The 18,146-nt window shown below is 46.6% G+C and overlaps 1 protein-coding gene and 1 long non-coding RNA gene across 3 annotated transcripts in view; both read left to right on the top strand.

Annotated features, from left to right (window-relative positions):
- The window catches only part of LOC146404708 (uncharacterized), a 618,617-nt gene that overhangs the window by 586,302 nt on the left and 14,169 nt on the right, over positions 1-18,146 (top strand). The window contains exons 2-3 of one of the 2 annotated variants that reach the window (XR_014841566.1): positions 14,075-16,725; positions 17,032-17,924. The exons of the other annotated variant lie outside the window; for it this stretch is intronic. This is a non-coding gene — a long non-coding RNA (uncharacterized LOC146404708). Of the gene's footprint in view, positions 1-14,074; positions 16,726-17,031; positions 17,925-18,146 lie in introns of those variants that run through there. 2 annotated transcript variants of the gene reach the window in all.
- The window catches only part of LOC146404707 (uncharacterized), a gene marked incomplete at its 5' end in the record, with an annotated part of 55,324 nt that continues 47,297 nt past the window's right edge, over positions 10,120-18,146 (top strand). Inside the window, one exon of the mRNA XM_085016189.1 lies at positions 10,120-11,078. Coding sequence (XP_084872315.1) covers positions 10,120-11,061 — 942 coding nt within the window. The remainder of the gene's footprint in view (positions 11,079-18,146) is intronic.

The following is an 18,146-nucleotide window of genomic DNA, read 5'->3' as shown; positions in this document are numbered from 1 at the left end:
TGGCAAATTGTAAAATGAATTGGAAGTATTTAGTGCGGTGATTCTCCAACTTTGCATGGCCAGGATCTGCTTGGGTGTTCTTTCAAATGCAGATCCTTGGGCTAGGAAGATTTTCACAGGCAAGGACTCCCCATCAACCCCCCACAAAGGTGATGCTTCTGGAAATGTCCCCAGCTAGCTTGAAGGAAGGGATGGGAAAATGGTTCACAAAGGCTGGGGTCTATGGTTTTTGTTTTTTGGGGGGCTGCTCTCTGGGCTAGTTGTGGAATCTCAGGTCCCGGATCAGGGATTGAACCCAGGCCAGAACGGTGAAAGCACCAAATCATAACCCTTAGGCTACCAGGGAACTCCCTACTGTTGGTTTTTAAAGGAGAAAGGAATAGAAATTTACTAGGCACAGAGGCATGATCTCACCTTCTGATTTGAGAAAATGAAGGCCAAGGGGCACAACTGCCAAAGCTCTACCCAAAGTGACAACATGATCTCTGCTGATGAGACGTCCTACCTCCTGGAGAAAGCTTACTTCACCTGGATTCCCCCTCTCTCCTCCACCCTCCTCCCTGCCCCACCCAGACAGACACAGACACACCCCTTCCTCTAGGCCTCTGACGGCACTGGAGTCTTCCCAATTCCCCAAACCATCAGAACCATCCCCTTCACCCTGGGTCCCTCCACTTACCACCTTCTAGTTCCCATTTATTTCTTTTCTTCTTATTCTTTTTTTTTTTTTTTTTTTGCTTTATAGGGTTGCACTCCCACCATATGGAGGTTCCCAGGCTAGGGGTCTAATCAGAGCTGTAGCTGCCAGCCTACACCAGAGCCACAGCAACACGGGACCCGAGCCGCATCTGCAACCTACACCACAGCTCACGGCAACGCCAGATCCTTAACTCACTGAGCAAGGCCAGGGATCAAACCCGCAACCTCGTGGTTCCTACTCGGATTCATTAACCACTGAGCCACGACGGGAATGCCCTTTTTTCTTTTTAGGGCCACACCCAAGGCATATGGCAATTTCTAGGCTAGGGTTTGAATCAGAGCTACAGCCTCCAGCCTATGCCACAGCCATAGCAACACCAGATCCGAGCCATATCTGCCACCTATATCACAGCTTGTGGCAATGCCAGATCCTCAACTCACTGAGAGAGGCCAGGGATCGAACCGCATCCTCCTGGATACTAGTCAGATTCTTAACCCACTAAGCCACAACACAAACTCCTAGTTCCCATTTATTTCAATGAGCATCTTCCTTAATCCTGAAAAAAAGAAAAGAAACAAAAAGGCTTTGAAACTAATACATGTTCATTATAGAAAATTTCAAAAGGGGGAAATGGCCCTTCATGTCCGCATCATAAGCTCTCTAGACACTCATAACAGTTATCAGAATAGCAATTCAATTAATTTTGTCACCAGAATGTAAATGCCTTGAGGATGAGGACATGATTTTCTTTTTCATCTTTGTATCCTTGGTGAACACAGAGGACTCCCGATAAATATGTATAAGTTGAACAAATAACGTAAATCATTCATATTCATATTATACATTGAAGAGTCTGAAATCCATTCAGTCTTTATGTATTTGCTTTATTAGAAAACAAAAATGGCATCATACTGTAGATACATCATTTAGAAAAGGACCAATATACGACTGAAGTCTGATTTTCTTTTTTTTTTTTTTTGTCTTTTTGGGCCGCACCACCCACGGCATATGGAGGTTCCCAGGCCAGGGGTCCAATTGGAGCTGCAGCTGCTGACCCACACCACAGACACAGCAGCGAGGGATCTGAGCCGCATCTGCAACCAACACCATGGTTCACAGCAACACCAGATCCTTAACCCACTGAGCAAGGCCAGGGATCAAGCCTGTGTCATCATGGATACTAATCAGATTCGTTTTCACTGAGCCATCTTGGGGCCTCCTGAAACCAATGTTCATATTGAAAACATACCACAAGTGTATTTCTAGCTGCTTTGGGTTTGGATAAACCATAATTTATTTAGGTTGTCTTCAAACTTAAATATTAAAAAGAACATTGTGATAAATGTCCTTGTATCTAAAATCTTTGCATGTATTTAAATAGAGCAAGTGAGATGAGATGGCTGTGTCAGAGACTGGGCAAAATTCTATGGGCCTTCGAAATCTTGTTTGGGAATAGTTGTGACAATTCATGTGAATTGTTATTAATAACATAAACAGATTAAAAAAAAAATCAGGGAGTTCTTGGAGTTCCCATTGTGGTTCAGTGGTTAACGAATCCGACTAGGAACCATGAGGTCACAGGTTCAATCCCTGGCCTTGCTCAGTGGGTTAAGGATCCAGTGTTGCCATAAGCTGTGGTGTAGGTCGCAGAAGCAGCTCAGATCTGGCATTGCTGTGGCTGTGGCATAGGCTAGCAGCTGTAGCTCCGATTAGATCCCTAGCCTGGGAACCTCCATATGCCATGGGAGCGGCCCTAGAAAAGGCAAAAAAAGACCAAAAAAAAAAAAAAAAAAAATCAGGGAATTCCCATGTGGGTCAGCGTGTTGTCATTGCTGTCGCTCTGGTTACAGCTGTGGCTTGGGTTCGAGCCCTGGCCTGGGAACATCCACATGCTGTGCACACAGCCAAAACAAACAATCAAACCAGTGGTGGGGGAGGGCCCTAGAAAACGTGGTCAGGAAAATCTCTGAGGAGATAGATGATTTTAGGTTAAGGCTGTTAAAGGAAGAATCAGGTACAGACATTCCAGAGACAGAAAAGAAAGGAAACCCCTCTGCAGCCTGGGCAGCCCATCACATGCACTACACAGTGGGGGCAGAAAAAGTAGAGGCAGACCCTGCCAGGATTTGGTAGGACCTTGAGTGACAATCTAGAAGATGGGAAGCATTGAAGGTGAACTTAGAAAGCTCTAAGCAGTGGAATATATGATCCATTTGTAACTCTGAACAATAGCTCCAGGAAAGAAACACATTAGAATATAACAATGTTTACTTCTGGTGGTAAGTTGGGTTCCCCCCTCACCGCCCCCGTCTTTCCAGGGCCACACCCACAGCATATGGCAGTTCCCAGGCTAGGGGTCAAATCAGAGCTGCATCTGCTAGCCTACGCCACAGCCATAGCAATGCAGGAACCAAGCCGCATCTGTGACCTACACCACAGCTCGGGCAACTTTGGATGCTTAACCCACTGAGCAAGGCCAGGGATGGAACCTAGGTCCTCATGGATGCTGGTCAGATTCATTTCTGATGAGCCACTATGGGGACTCCTGGGTGATAAGTTTTTAAATGATTTTTATTTTATTTTTTTACACTTTTCTATACTTTCCAAAACATCTCCAATAAGTATGTATCACTTTTAAGTTTTAGAAATTTAGCCAAAAAAGGAAAAAAGCTAAGTAGAAGTGGTAAAAAAAAAAAAACAAAAAAACAAGAGAACAGAAAGGGATACACTGGTGGGGAAGAGTCAGGAGTTGTCACCCTAAGTCTCAAGGAGGGGAGCAGCCTAGAATGGTTTGGTTGCCATGGGGATGGAGAGATAGGGTGAACTTGACCACTGTTTAATGGGTGAAATCCAGTGGTGACTGGCCATGGGAGATAAATAGGAGAGAAGTCTAGGTAACTGCTAGGTTTCATCGTGGGTAATTGACTAGGTCGATGGTAACTCTGCTCAACCCAACAGGGATTACAGGAAGAGCACAACCATGGAGGGAAGAGAGAGTGCTTTCATAGCAAATGAGGATGGCCTACAGCATCGAAAGCCCGGCAATCAGATGAATCATATTATAAAGCTGAAGGAAAGGAATGACAGTTATTGTAAGAAGCTCGACTATGAAGAATATGAAATAATAGGGCAGTAACCAGAGGGAGTGCAGGTTGGGGTGTTTCTCAGCCAAGGGAAAGGAATGCATAGAGGCTGAGTGGTTGGAAGTGTAGATGTTAAGGTGGCTGAAAGAGCATAATGCAAGATACGAGGTGAAATAAAGTGGGATCCTAAGCAGAGGTGGGCCTGAACTGGCAAAAGGACATCCCGGTTCTTCTGGGCTGAGGATGAGGGCGAGGGCACGAGGTAGTGGGATACACGTGGACAGATGCCCTGAAGATTCAGAGTGGGAAGGGGAAGAAGTTCTTCCTTTTTGAACTTTATTCCCTCTGTGAAATAGAAGGTGAGATTATCTACTGGGGTTGTGGACAGGCACAAGGAGCTAAGTGGTGAAGGTCTATAAAATTCTGAGAATGGTAGAGGCTGCTAGTGGGACAAAAATTGCTTGATGGTACTGAGCTCCAAACGCAGTTGGATCCACCAGATTTTGCAACAGCGCCCCCCAGCCCCCACTGAATCTATATTTCCATGTTCCATCTTTTTTTTTTTTTTTTTTTTTTTTTGCTTTTTAGGGCCACAGCTGCAGCATACGGAGGTTCTCAGACTAGGGGCCCAACCGGAGCTACAGCTGCCAGCCTATGCCACAGCCACAGCAACAACAGATCTGAGCCATGTCTGCAACCTACACCACAGCTTGCAGCAATGCCGGATCCTTAACCCACCGAGCCAGGCCAGGGATCAAACCCGAAAACTCACGGTTCCTAGTTGGATTCATTTTCACTGTACCACATAGGGAACTCCCTCCATTATTTTTATTTATTTATTTTTTGTCTTTTTGCCTTTTTCTAGGGCCGCTCCCTCGGCATATGGAGATTCCCAGGCTAGGGGTTGAATCGAAGCTGGAGCCACTGGCCTACACGAGCCACAGCAATGCCGGATCCGAGCCGTGTCTGCAACCTACACAATTCACAGCAACGCCGGATCCCCAACCCACTAAGCAAGGCCAGGGAACGAACCCACAACCTCATGGCTCCTAGTCGGATTCGTTGACCACTGCGCTACAATAGAAATGCCAGCTCCATTATTTTTTTACATTGTGTCCTGCACCCCAAGTAGATATAGGTGGAGGGAGATTGTCATGCAATTGGTTCAGGAGTGGGGGTTTGCAGAGGTGGTGCAGCTTGAGAATGAAGGGGTCTAGAGAGTTGAAGGTCATGAATGAGAATAATTTTAGTTGACCATTGGGCCAGGAAGAGAATGGGGTTAAAATTAAAAAAAGGAGTTCCTGTTCTGGCACAGCAGAAATGAATCTGACTAGTATCCATGAGAATGTGGGTTCCATCCCTGGCTCGCTCAGTGGGTTAAGGATCTGGCGTTGCCGTGAGCTGTGGTGTAGGTGGCCAAGGAGGCTCAGGTCCCAAGTTACTGTGGCTGTGGCCGGCAGCTGTAGCTCTGATTTGACCGCTAGCCTGGGAAACTCTATATGCCAAGGGTGCAGACCCCCAAAAAAAAAGAAAAAAGAAAGAAGAAAAAGGTCAAATGGAAGGATCAAGGGATTGAGGTCCTGAAGAAGTAAAAGATTAGGTTAATGGCAGAGTAAGCAAACTGGAGAAGTTGGCAGTTACAATAAAACAGGAAGTCGTGAATTAAGAGCTCTGGGTGTGGTCAGGAGAGGGGACTGGGTGGCTGAAGTGCAGGTGCGGGTGGTTAGGCTTTTAGAAATCAAGGCATGCAAGGCTGTTCTTGAAAATACTCAGGGTGGCAGAATTGGAAAGTTGGAGGCCTTAGTGACCCTGGCCTAGTGACTGTGAAGCACCAGACAGCATAAGCCTTTCTGACCCTTTCCAGGCCTCTAGGAAGGTGGCAGAAAACTTAATTTTGGTTTGCAAAAGGGCCTCTGAAACCCATGGGGGCCCAAATCCTGCTCTACCAATGAGGTATGTGGCCAAGTCAACTAACTTGTGTGTGCCTCACTTGCCTTTACCAGTACAGTGAAGAGATACACACACCCACAAGTAAGGTGCTCATCACAAGGCTCATCACTACTTACGTGTCAACATCATTACCGTTTTTTATTGGAACAAAGGGGCTGTCTCTTAAGGCAAAGATTCTTGAATTTTGGGCCTCAGAATCCCTTTGTGCTCTTAAAAACCATCGGAGACGCCAAAGAACTTTTCAAGAAATGTGGTTATATGTTACTGTTGGGCTTTTTTTTTTGGCTTTTTGCCATTTCTTGGGTCGCTCTTGTGGCATATGGAGGTTCCCGGGCTAGGGGTGCAATTGGAGCTGTAGCCACCAGCCTACGCCAGAGCCACAGCAACACCCAGAGCCACAGCAACACGGGTTAAAGGATTCTGTGTTGCCACAGCTGTGGCTCAGACTCAATCCCTGGCCTGGAAACTTCCATATGACAAAGATTTGGCCATTAAAAAAAAAAAAAAAAAAAAAAGCACCGCATGTGAGCACAGAGGAGTTTACCAGTGTGCCTGAGGGGCAGGAAGGCTTAACAGAGCACAAGGAAGAGCTAGTGCAAAGGCCCAGAGGCAAGAATCAAGACTACAAGAAAGCACAGAGTAAACTGGCAGAGGAAGTCAAAAGTCCTTATGCTGGAAAAGACTGCTGGGCTTTATACGAGAAGTTAAATGTCACCCTCTAAATCACAGGAGGCTGGGGTTACAGACAGGAGCTTGCTTTTCTTTTAAGTCAGGTTCACTGAGGTATAATTTACACAGAAGTGAAATATAATCTTTTAGGTTTACAGGTCTTTAACTTGTGACAGAAGTGTACAGTAGACACTAACACCATCAAGACAGAATATTCTCAAAAAGTTCTCTGTAGTCCATTCCCATCTCCCACCCTCTCAGATGTAGGTAACTACTGAGCTGATTTCTGTCCCCAGTATAAGCTTGCTTTTGTGTGTGTGTTTGTGTGTCTTTTTAGGGCCACACCCTTGGCATGTGTAGGTTCCCAGGCTAGGGGTCCAATCAGAGCTACAGCCGCCAGCCTACTTTACAGCCACAGCCATGCCAGATCCAAGCTGCATCTGCAACCTACACCACAGCTCAATCCAAAATCTCATGGTTCCTAGTTGGCTTCGTTTCCGCTGAGCCAAGATGGAAACTGCAGATTTTACTTTATAATTATACACTCACAAGAAGTTGCAAAGAGGGTCCATGTCCACTTCCTTCCACAGGTAACATCTTACGGAACTATAGAAAAATACCAAAGCCAGGAAACTGACAACAGTGCAATTAACTGGACTAGACTTTATTCTGATTTCACCTAGGTTTACATACATTAGCTTGTTTTAAGGAACATAACTAGGCCATAGTATGGAATTGGGGTTGGCAAGGCAAGGGCATAGAAGGAGGAGGACTCAAGGAAGTGCAGGGAAAGGACACGAGGAAGCATTTCTGGAGAAGAGAAATCATTTGATGGACAATTTGGTATGAGTAATCCTTTTTTTGGAAATGCAATCTCCTATATGGCAGGATGGCAAGCAGAAGGCATTTTTTTTTTTTTTTTTTGGTCTTTTTGCTATTTCTTGGGCCGCTCCCACAGCATATGGAGATTCCCAGGCTAGGGGTCCAATCGGAGCTGTAGCCACCGGCCTACACCAGAGCCACAGCAATGCGGGATCCGAGCCGCGTCTGCAACCTACACCACAGCTCACGGCAACGCCGGATGGTTAACCCACTGAGCAAGGGCAGGGACCGAACCCGCAACCTCATGGTTCCTCGTCGGATTCGTTAACCACTTCGCCACGACAGGAACTCCCAGAAGGCAGTTTTAATTGCAGGGCCTGACCTCTAGATGAACTGAGTAAATGTTTCCTCCAGTCATGAAAAACCCTAAAACAGGAGTTCCCGTCATGGCTCAGTGGTTAACAAATCTGACTAGGAACCATGAGGTTGCGGGTTCGATCCCTGACCTTGCTCAGTGGGTTAGGGACCAGCATTGCCGTGAGCTGTGCTGTAGGTCACAGATGCGGCTTGGATCTGGCGTTGCTGTGGCTCTGGCCTAGGCTGGTAGCAACAGCTCCATTTAGACCCCTAGCCTGGGAACCTCCATATGCTGAGGGTGAGGCCCTGGAAAAGACAAAAAAACCCCAAAATACAATACGGCTTACTCTTGTTATAACAGGAGAAAATATTATGGAGTTCAGCTCAGCTAGTTATGGATCTGGCATTGTCACTGCTGTGGCAAGGGTTGAACCTCTGGCCTGAGAACTTGCAAATGTTGCGGGTTTGGCCAAAAAAAAAGAAAAACAAAGAAAAAAAATTTATTTTCTAGTCAGTGTCTTCATTTTCTTACTTTTGCCTGACTGAAAACAAAACTGTCAAAGTTCTGAGATTTCCTTCAGCTTTAGACAGTCACCTGTATGCTCTTCACAGGTTTAGCTAACAATTCCCCAAACCTGAACAAACTGAACTTCTTTGCTTTTTAGGGCACCGGCAGCATATGGAGGTTCCCAGGCTAGCTAGGAGTGCAATCAGAGCTACAGCTCAGCCAGCCACAGCCATGCCAGATCCAAGCCGCATCTGTGAACTACACCACAGCTCACAGCAATGCCAGATCCTTAATCGACTGAGAAAGGCCAGGGATTGAACCTGAAACCTCAGGTCAGATTCGTTTCTGCTGCGCCACAAGGGGAACTTCACAACTAAACTCTGTACTTACTCTTGTTCCTTCCAGGAGTTGAGCAGTCAGCTCTCCTACCTGCCCCAGCATTTTGTCTGACTGCATTAATGATAATGCCTTAATCTCTGTAAGTTAATAGATTGACAGACATCATGTACTCATCACAAGACTATGAAAGGTTGTCTTCTTCACTTTTACAGGCCAAGAAATTAATGGTCCCTGGATCATACACACACACACACACAATACCATAAAATGCTTAGAAAGATGCTGGACAAGCATGGAGTAGAAGTCAGCTAGCCTTGTTTGAAGCCCTATTCCACCAGACCCCAATCGTGGCCTGGACGAACATCAACAACTGTGCTGGCTTGAATTCAGGCAAAAGCTCCATATCTGCATTGGAAATATTTCTTGTGACAGTCCTCGCTCAAATCCCAGTTTGTTTAAACCTTAGTTTGGCTGATACCTTGTTTATCATTAGTTACTACCAAATACAGCCCTTCTGTAGAGCTGAGCGACCTCATACCTCTTTCCTTGTCTTTAAGAGCTTCTAATATCTCTGAAATCAAGGAGCTTCTTAAAATCAGATTTAATGAAATATGGTAACAAACTGTTTTTACTGTGCTAGATATTTTATACACATTTTAGCACTTAACCCTGCAAATACCTGTTATTTTATTATTAATTTATCATCTGTAATCGTGCTCATTTTAAAATGGGTAAGTCAAGGCACAAAGAGGCTAAACCATTTGCTCCAGGTCACACAGCTAGTAATGGTGGACAGGAATAGAGTGATATCAAAGAAGCAGTACTTTAGAATGCAATTTCAGTAGACTTAGCCTAGGGGCACAGTTCTAGTTTATGCAATAATAATAATAATACACATATACGTATTTTCAAATGAAGGGTAAATTAAAACAACAGCCCAAGTCCTACTGTACAGCACAGCGAACTATATCCACTCTCTTGGGATATTACATGATGGAAGACAGGATGAGAAAAAGTATATATATGAACAGTTGGGTCACTATGCTGTACAGCAGAAACTGACACAACACTGTAAATCAACTACACACTTTAATAAAAATCAGCCCCAAACCAAACAAAAGACAAAGAAAAGGAGACTTGGAAAGATTAAAAAAGCTTGTCCAAGGTTACACAGAGGATATGAAAACCAAAATCCACGGCAAATCTGTCGTGACTCCAAAATGAATCTTTCCACCAAACCACACTACCAACTGCCACGTGGTAAGGGGCAGTATAAGTATTTGATAAATAATGCCTGAAACAAAGTTGACAAGGAAGAGGGTAATAATGTAAAAGAAAAGTGTAAAAGAGGTAAAAACGGTTAAGTAGTTTACAGACAGGAAAAAAGCTATCACACACATTAAACACACACACACACACCCCCCAACAGTTTTCAGAACAGTGCACTGAGGGTGAGCCAAGCTGCTGGAACAAACTTTGCGTGGGTCCTGCCCGACAGCCGGGCTGGCGGGAGAGAAGTCTTCGAAAGAGAGGGTACCCGAGGAGCTGGCCTTGAGGCACAGCAGCCAAGCCCGGCCTCCTCGAGGCTGGCCTCCCGCGCCCATACCCTCTCGACCGCGAGTCGCCAGGCCGAGCAAGACCGGACAACGCCCGGAGGCCAGCCGCTTTTTCCTTCAAGACTCCTGCCTTAAAAAGAAACACACACACATGGCCCCAACCGGACCGCAGTCTCTCCTCGGCGTCGGGGACTGCAGGGCCCTGCCCGCTGTCGACACGGCAGCCAAGCGCCCGAAGGCGGGAGCCCCTCGGGGTCGCAGCTCGCCGCCGAGAAGCATTCGCCGCCGTGGTCAGCCCGGCCCAACAGCGGGGCGGCCACGGCCCGGGCCCGGTTAAGCCCCAGGCTGGGCTGGGGGCGGTCCGGCGGCCCTCGGACCACGCGGGCCGGCCGTACCGGCAAGCCACGGACGCAGGCAGCCGGGCATTTCCTCTTCCTCCCTACGCGCTGCGCGGCGGCGCGGCGGCTGCCAGGCGGAGGCCCGGCTCGGGCGCCCGACCGCGGCCTGCCGGCGAGCGCGGGCAAACGCTGCACCCCGAGCCGCCGCCGCCGCCGCCGCGCCGCCTCCACGCCCTCCGACCGCGGGACTCCGGGCGGCTGGGCCCGGCGCGGGCAGCGAGAGGCGGGGCCGGCGTGCGGGCGGCGGAAGGAGGCGGAGGAGGAGGAAGAGGAGGAGGAGGAGGCGGCGGCCGGGAGCCGGGGGAGAGGGGCGGGGGGTGGGCCGGGGGAGGGGAGGAGCGGGATTTGCGGAGCGCGGCGCCGCAGCCGGGAGCCTGCGGGCCCGAGAGTGACCGAGTCACGGCGGGCGCCGGCGGAGCCGCGGCGTCGGACCCGCCTCCTGGAGGAGCTCAGCCCCGGCCAGGCCCGGCCCCATTCCCGCCCCGCGCCGCCTCCCCGCCGCCGCCGCCGCCGCCGCCGCCGCCGCCGCCGCGGGAGCGCTCCCCTGCCCACCCCGCCCCCGCGGCCGAGCCTGGGAGTCGAGTGGGAGTCGGCCGGCCGGCGCGGTCAGCGCCGGGACCCCGCGGGGGACACTGCAGCCGGAGCCCGGGAGGGGCCGCGCCGCCACCGTCTGAACTAGGATGTCCCGACATGAAGGTGAGAGGAGCCCCCGCCCCCACCCCCACCGCCCGGGCCTCGGCCTACCCCGCCCGGGCCGGGCGCCGCAGAGGGCGGCCGGGAAGCGGCGGAGACTTCGGCCGAGCCCGAGCCGGGCCCGAGGGGCGCCGGGCCCGTGTGCGAGCGAGCGAGCGAGGGCGGAGAACCGCGGCGCCGCCGCCGCCGCCACGGCCGCTGCCGCCGCCACGGCCGCGGCCCTGAGCTGGGCCTGGTGCCGGAGGCGGGGCGGCCGGGCTGGCCGGAGGGTTTGCACTGTCATGGGGCGGGGGAGGGGGAGGGGAGGCGGCGGGGCCCGTTACCGGCGGGAGCCCGGCCCTCGGGACTGATACCGGACGCCGCGGCCCGCCCGGCTGGCCCCGGAGCCTCGGGGCCCCGGCGCGGCCTAGTGCTCCCTCCGTCCCGGAAGGGCTCGGCGCGGCCGCCGAGCGGGGCCGCGGACGGCGGCAGGAGACAGAGGAGCCGGCCCGGGACCCGGCGGGCGCGTCCCGTCGCCGGGAGACAACGGCGAGTGCCCCTGCCTGCTGGCGACCGCGGGCCGGGCGGGAAGGTTCTGTGGCCGGGGAACGGGAAGCCCCCGCTGCCTGGAGCCCGCCCCGGCCTCGCGGGTAGGCCTCGGTGCGTCCCTGGGCTCGGGTAACCAAGTTCCCGGGGCGGATCCGGCCCGGCCGGGCGAGCAAACTCCCTACTCGGTCACCAGGTCGGAGGGAGACGCGCTCACGGCCCGCTAAGGGCCTCTCGCCCGGCGTGCGCGATCTACCTAAGCCAGGTTTTGGTACATGACCACGGTGAGGTGTATTGGTGGTCAGGGGTCGTTTTGGACTTTGTTTTGCGATTTAAAAACATGATGGGGGTACAGTCGCAAATAAGCGGACGGCTCTAGCCTGGTCCTAGGACACAAAGAGAAAAAATGTTTAGGGCCAGTGTATAGGCGTTGAGCTGGGAAAAAATAAGTTAACTTCAATTTGCTGCCATATGGTTTAAGGGGGGGGGTGTTTTCTTTGTTTCACTACCACAGGTCTTTAAATAAAAAGTACTAGGAGACTTGGAGAAAAGTTTATCCTGGTAAGGTTAATGCAAGATCGTAGAAGTTGCTTGAAGATATTGTGTACTCTTGATGTTAAAATCCTGTATAGGTGATGTAGGAGTGGAGAAAGTTTAGTGAGTCAGATTCGTGTGTGCATCACACCGTTGGAAGGGAATTCTTAGGGAAATACAGCCCTTAGAATTTCTAGATTGAAAAAACTCAGACTGATCAAAATTATATTTAGAGCAAATATCAAGATTTGGATTACTAATTGTAATGTTTAGATTGACTCAGTATATTGTGTCCAAGGATTCTGTATTTTAAAGTCATGAAACTAATAGGAGACATGCTGTATTTTCTTCACTTACTGTGTCCAAGTGTTGGACCTTTTTAATAAGGTACATAGGCTCATAGAAATATTTAGAAGCCATGCCTGTTTTCCCATTTTTTTCCTATTTAATGGAAATACATTTCCTATCTTGTAATTTAAAATAAGTTGTAGTTAAAGTTATAATCAGAATTTAATTTGGGATATCAAAGTTTATCTTAGACTGTAGTTGTGTGTACATTGACTGCCTTCCAGACAAAATGAAAGTGAGCAATGGCTGCAGGCTCTCTTACTCATAAGAACTGGGAGAGTTAAAAATTATAGAATCATAGTAATGGAAGAAGAGTGTTTCAGACTCATTCTCCTGTTTTAAGAAAGTATCCAGGTACACCCAAACTAAGTATTTTAATTGAATGATGTCCCAGGAAGATTTTTTTTACACTCAGTAATCTTCTAGAGTAATTAAAATCCCATTCTTGAATGTAACACAAATTCTGTAATTTAAGCCCCTTTCCCCTTATTTGGTCATATGGAAAGCCATGTGGTCATGAAACTTACTTTTAGTTACTTGTATATTAGGGAGCCTCAGCACATGCATAGCACACCTTTTCTGATAACTTACAAAGTGACAAATGTTTCTGGAAAAGGAATGTCCCTATAATATATCAGTTTAAGTCTTATAGCACAGTATTTAACAAGGGATTACTTTTTAAGGGTTTAGTTTATGGCCTGAGGCAGGAACAGCAATCTTATTAAGAATCACATTTAATTCATTAGATAAATATTTTGTGCAAATTTAGTTTGTTGCCAATTATTTTCATCAGTAGGAATTTAGCCTATCAACAAATGTAGAGTTGGACTCCCTCGGTACTGTAGTTCTTTTCTCATCCTTTTTTCTTTGGGCCAGCTAATCCTATTTCTTTAGTGGTATGATTTGTGAGCTCTTTTAATCATCTGTCCATCTCCAAATTCTCTGTAGTTCTCATTTTTCTCAGTAGTGTCACCCAGAACTGTTCTGCCTGTAATGTTGTGCTTGCATTGTGCTTCCTTTTCAGTGCCTTCTTTGTGCATGCAATTTGTTACTTTGTCTTTGGCCCTATCCTAATGAGTTGCACTGTGTTATATACATTGATGTAACTTTGGACAGAACAGCCCCAAGATGGACATCTCTCAAGCTTAGAGTCTGTACCTTATGAAGCAGTGGACTAACTCAGAAATCAGATGCAGGTGGGAGCACGGAGAAATCTTCTAGCCCAGAGGTCACCATGCTTTTTACTGTTAAGGGCCAGGTAGTAACTATCTTAGGCTTGGCAAGCTATAAGGTCTCTGTCTGCTCTGCCGTTGTAGTGAAAAAGCAGCTGCAGACAACATGTAATGAATGAGCACAACTGTATTCCAATGAAAACTTTATGGAATGGACATTTGAATTTCATAAAATTTTCATGTGTTATGAAATGTGATTCTTCGTCTTAACATTTAAAAAGTAAAAACCCATTCCTAGCTTGCAGGTTGTACAAACACAGGAGGGGGTCAGATCTGGCCCATTTTGGCCTATAGCCTGTAATTTGCCTACTTTTTTTTTGGTCTTTTGTCTTTTTAGGGCCATACCCGAGGCATATGGAGGTTCCCAGGCTAGGGGTCAAATCGGAGCTGTAGCTGCTGGCCTACACCACAGCCACAGTCACAGCAGCAGCAAGGTGGGATCTGAGCTACGTCTGTTACCTACACCACAGCTCGTGGCAATGCAAGATCCTTAACCCACCAGGGATCGAACTGTCGTCCTCATGGATACTCGTTGGGTTTGTTAACCACTGAGCCACAATGGGAACTCCTAATTTGCCTACTTTTGCTATGGACTAGAGCTTTAGAGATGATGGAACTGAGATTGTTGGGGGTCCAGAGAGGGCCCTCTCTCCTTGGTATCACGTTATTTCCTTTGGGCAGTGGAGGGTGAGTCGCTGGGCTGAATCAGTTCTGTACCTGTTTCCAGCCGTATCATGTAGATTGGGGTAGAAGTCATTGTTCCCGAGGGATGGGAAACTCCCCACCTTCTCAAACCCTGTCTGAATGGAGATGGCAGTACTTTACATTAATTAAGCCTCCTATTTGCCAGCCAGACTTTTCCAATCAGAATTCCAGGGTCTCTTTTAATTCACTCTATAAGGTTCCTGTCATGTCATTTTACAACATCTGTGCCTGGTCACTTTACATTCACCATACCAACACCGTCTGGTTCCATTTTATACACAGTGAAGTCAATCATTTTCTACTTTATTATTATTTTTATTTTTTGTCTATTTAGGGCTGCACCTGTAGCTTATGGAGGTTTCCAGGCTAGGGGTTGAATCAGAGCTATAGCTGCTGGCCTACACCACAGCCACAGCAAAGCAAGAACCGAGCTGAATCTGCGACCTACAACCAAGGCTCATGGCAACGCCAGATCCTTAACCCACTGAGCAGGCCCAGGGATGGAAACTGCGTCCTCATGGATGCTAGTCAGATTTGTTTCCGCTGAGCCATGATGGGAACTCCCTTCAACTTTATTTGTGAGAGTGTTTTTTAAATGTTTCACTATGTATTTCTTTTAAATATGTTTAAAATATAACTATGTTATTTAGAGCTTAAAATCCATTTCATAGCTTTGTGGATTAAAAAAAACCCATCAAATTACTCACTGCTTATTAGCTAAAATGAAATTATGAATGTCCTTACATGAATTGGAGCATAACTGATTATCTCCAGTTAGGAATACATGTATTACCTTAAATTATTCAACCTTTTTTCTTTCTCTACTGTGTATAATGCACTGGACTTGGTGTGAAGAACGTGGGCATGAATGAATGAGACACAGCTCCTCACCTTAAATCTGGTGGGGAAAACACATGGGTACACAGATTCTCCAGTATGGTTGGTGTCACAGCAATGCCAGATCCTTAACCCCCTGAGACAGGCCATAAGGAAGGGATCAACAAATTGATGACAAAATAATTACCAACTTTTTTCTTACTAACGTTGCCCAGTTTCAGAGAGGGTGATTTCTAACTTTGCTTCTTGAATGCTCTCCTAGGTTTTTTGTGGCTACTCTTAATTTTAGATTAAATGATTTGAAATTTTGGATTAAATGGTTTGAGATTTCAAGTCGAGTTCTTATCTCTACCTGCTTTTTGAAGATTTCCTATGTAAAAATAAATGGACAAGTGATCATATAGGATGTTATTCCCTGAAGCATCTGATACTGTTTACTTTCAAAATGTAAATACAAGAGTAGGCAGGTCATTACTCTACTTTTTGAAAGTTGTACAATCTTTTGAAATTGTACCACTCTTTTGTTAGTAAAATTGAAATTTTGTCTTCTCTAAAAAATGTTATTTGATGCTAAAAATGTACATGTAGACAGTCCCAGAGTGAACTGCAATAATTTCGTTTTCAAGATTTGGGGACTGCAAAGCCAGGATTGGCAATTAGCATGTGATTTTAATGTGGTGATTTTTGCCTTCCTGTGGCAGAGTAAATTGACTCCCACTGAAAAGATTTTTGCCATCATGTCAGTTTTATGATCTGTTAAAAGATTATGACATTCTTACTTAAAACTTTGTCAATTTCAATAAAGGATAGATAAGAATGTAAATATTTTCATTTCTGGGGTCTCGGATTTCATGATTTTGTATGGTGTTGATTTTAAATCCCATTTTCCACGTATATTGACATTATACATGGAAACGTATAAAGCGAGACTACAGCTTGCTTCTCTTTTTAAACTAGAAATTTAATTTGGAAGAAATTCCTTTTAGTCTTGGAATTTTAAGATGTATTAGCAGTAGTCTTGTTTAAAGATTGAAAACTTTTTCACAGTGGAAAATTAGGAAATTTCTGATGTGAAGTGACCAAACAAATCATTCGCATTAGGCTTGCAACATTTCAGAGGAGAAATCCATGCCCTTCTGAGTCATAACTTCATTTTCAAAAACATTTATAACATCTATCATATACATTTGCTTCAGTTTGGATTTTTTTTTTAGACTGGGGGTTCCAAAAGTTTTTGTGATGATTAAAGGATCATTGGGTTATCCTAAAAATAGTGTTTTTTATTTCATTATAAATATTGCTGTGGGGCTACATTCATGAATATGGAAACATTTCCTACCTTTCATACTCATAAATTCTAAAAGTAATGGTATCTGTAATTAATACCTTTGTTAATAAAAGTTTAATTTCATGTTAATTTTATTTTATTTTTTGTTGCTTTTTAGGGCGCACCCACGCTGCATATGGAAGTTCTCAGGCTAGGGGTTGAATCGGAGATGCAGCTGCTGGCCTACATCACAGCCACAGCAATACCAGATCCTTAACCCACTGAGCAGGGTAAGGATAGAACCCATGTCCTCATGGATACTAGTCGGATTCGTTTCCGCTGCACCACAATGGAAACTCCTCATGTTAACTTTAGTGTTGTGCTAGGAGCCATGATGTTTCATTTCCTTAAAACGATAAGCTACTCTTTTTTTCAGTCACTGAAGTTATTTATCTATTTATTTATTGTCTTTTTCCCTTTTCTAGGGCCACTCCCATGGCATATGGAGGTTCCCAGGCTAGGGGGTCTAATCAGAGCTGTAGCTGCAGGCCTACACCACAGTCAGAGCAATGCCAGATCCTTAACCCACTGAGCAAGGCCATGGATCAAACCCCCAACCTCATGGTTCCCAGTCAGATTTGTTAACCACTGAGCCATGACGGGAACTCCTGGAGTTATTTATTAAAACTGAGCAAAGAGCCCCTAAAAGATATCCAGATCAGAGCACTTTTTAAATGTGGTAATTTTTATATATTATCTGTGTCCTGATTGATGTTGGTGATAATGGATAAGGCAGAAGTTTCCTGAGGGAACACATTACCTAGATTCCATGGGAAGGAAGTGAGTGGTCAAGAAAAGAGAGGGTGTTTGGGGGATGGTAAGCTCAAGACCAGGAGGGTGATGGCAGAAGAAAGTGAGGCAGGAGTAGACATGAAGCTTGGAAATGATCTGTAGCCACAGGGAGTCAGAAACAAAAAACCAACACTCATGCTGATGAAATGTCTTAGGACTTGGGTACCAGGAGGTGAAAACTCAGTGTCCTTGGAAACTAGCAAGAGATGAATTGCCTTGTTAGGCACTTTCCAGGGTGCCCTGCTGCCTTTCTCACCGCCCTCCCATGGTATTTGTTAATCGTTGTTTTTAGCTAGTGACAAAGCAGAGTGTGAGTCCGTCTAGCTCATGTATGTGGTCCTTTTCTCTCTTCATGGCTGCAATATCAACCAGCAGTCCAGCAGACTTTGCCAGAAGCCACAAGGGGTATCAGGGAGAGAGTATGGGTGGATCTTTGCAGATGTATCACTGCTGTGAGAAAGAACCAATAGAGTAAGCAGTGAGATCCCGCTGTATAGCACAGAGAACTGTATCTAGTCACTTGTGATGGAACATGGTGGAAGATAATGTGAGAGAAAGAATATATGTATGTATGATTGCATCGCTTTGCTGTCCAGAAGAGATTGACAGAACACTGTAAGTCACCTATAATGGAAAAGGTAAAAATCATTTAAAAAAAAAAAAAAAGAACCAACTGAAATTACAAGAATGGGTCAGTCAAGTCACCTTGAGCTTGGAGGGACCCACAGTAAGTGGGTGAAGCCTCTTGACGTCATGACTAATTAGGTTTGT

This window comes from Sus scrofa, chromosome 3 (assembly GCF_054392235.1).
Source record: "Sus scrofa isolate SSC_HxYL_T2T_F1_AM1 chromosome 3, Sscrofa_HxYL_maternal_Yorkshire_Landrace_v2.0, whole genome shotgun sequence".
NCBI lineage: Eukaryota > Metazoa > Chordata > Mammalia > Artiodactyla > Suidae > Sus > Sus scrofa.
This window is presented reverse-complemented; position numbering and strand designations above follow the sequence as displayed.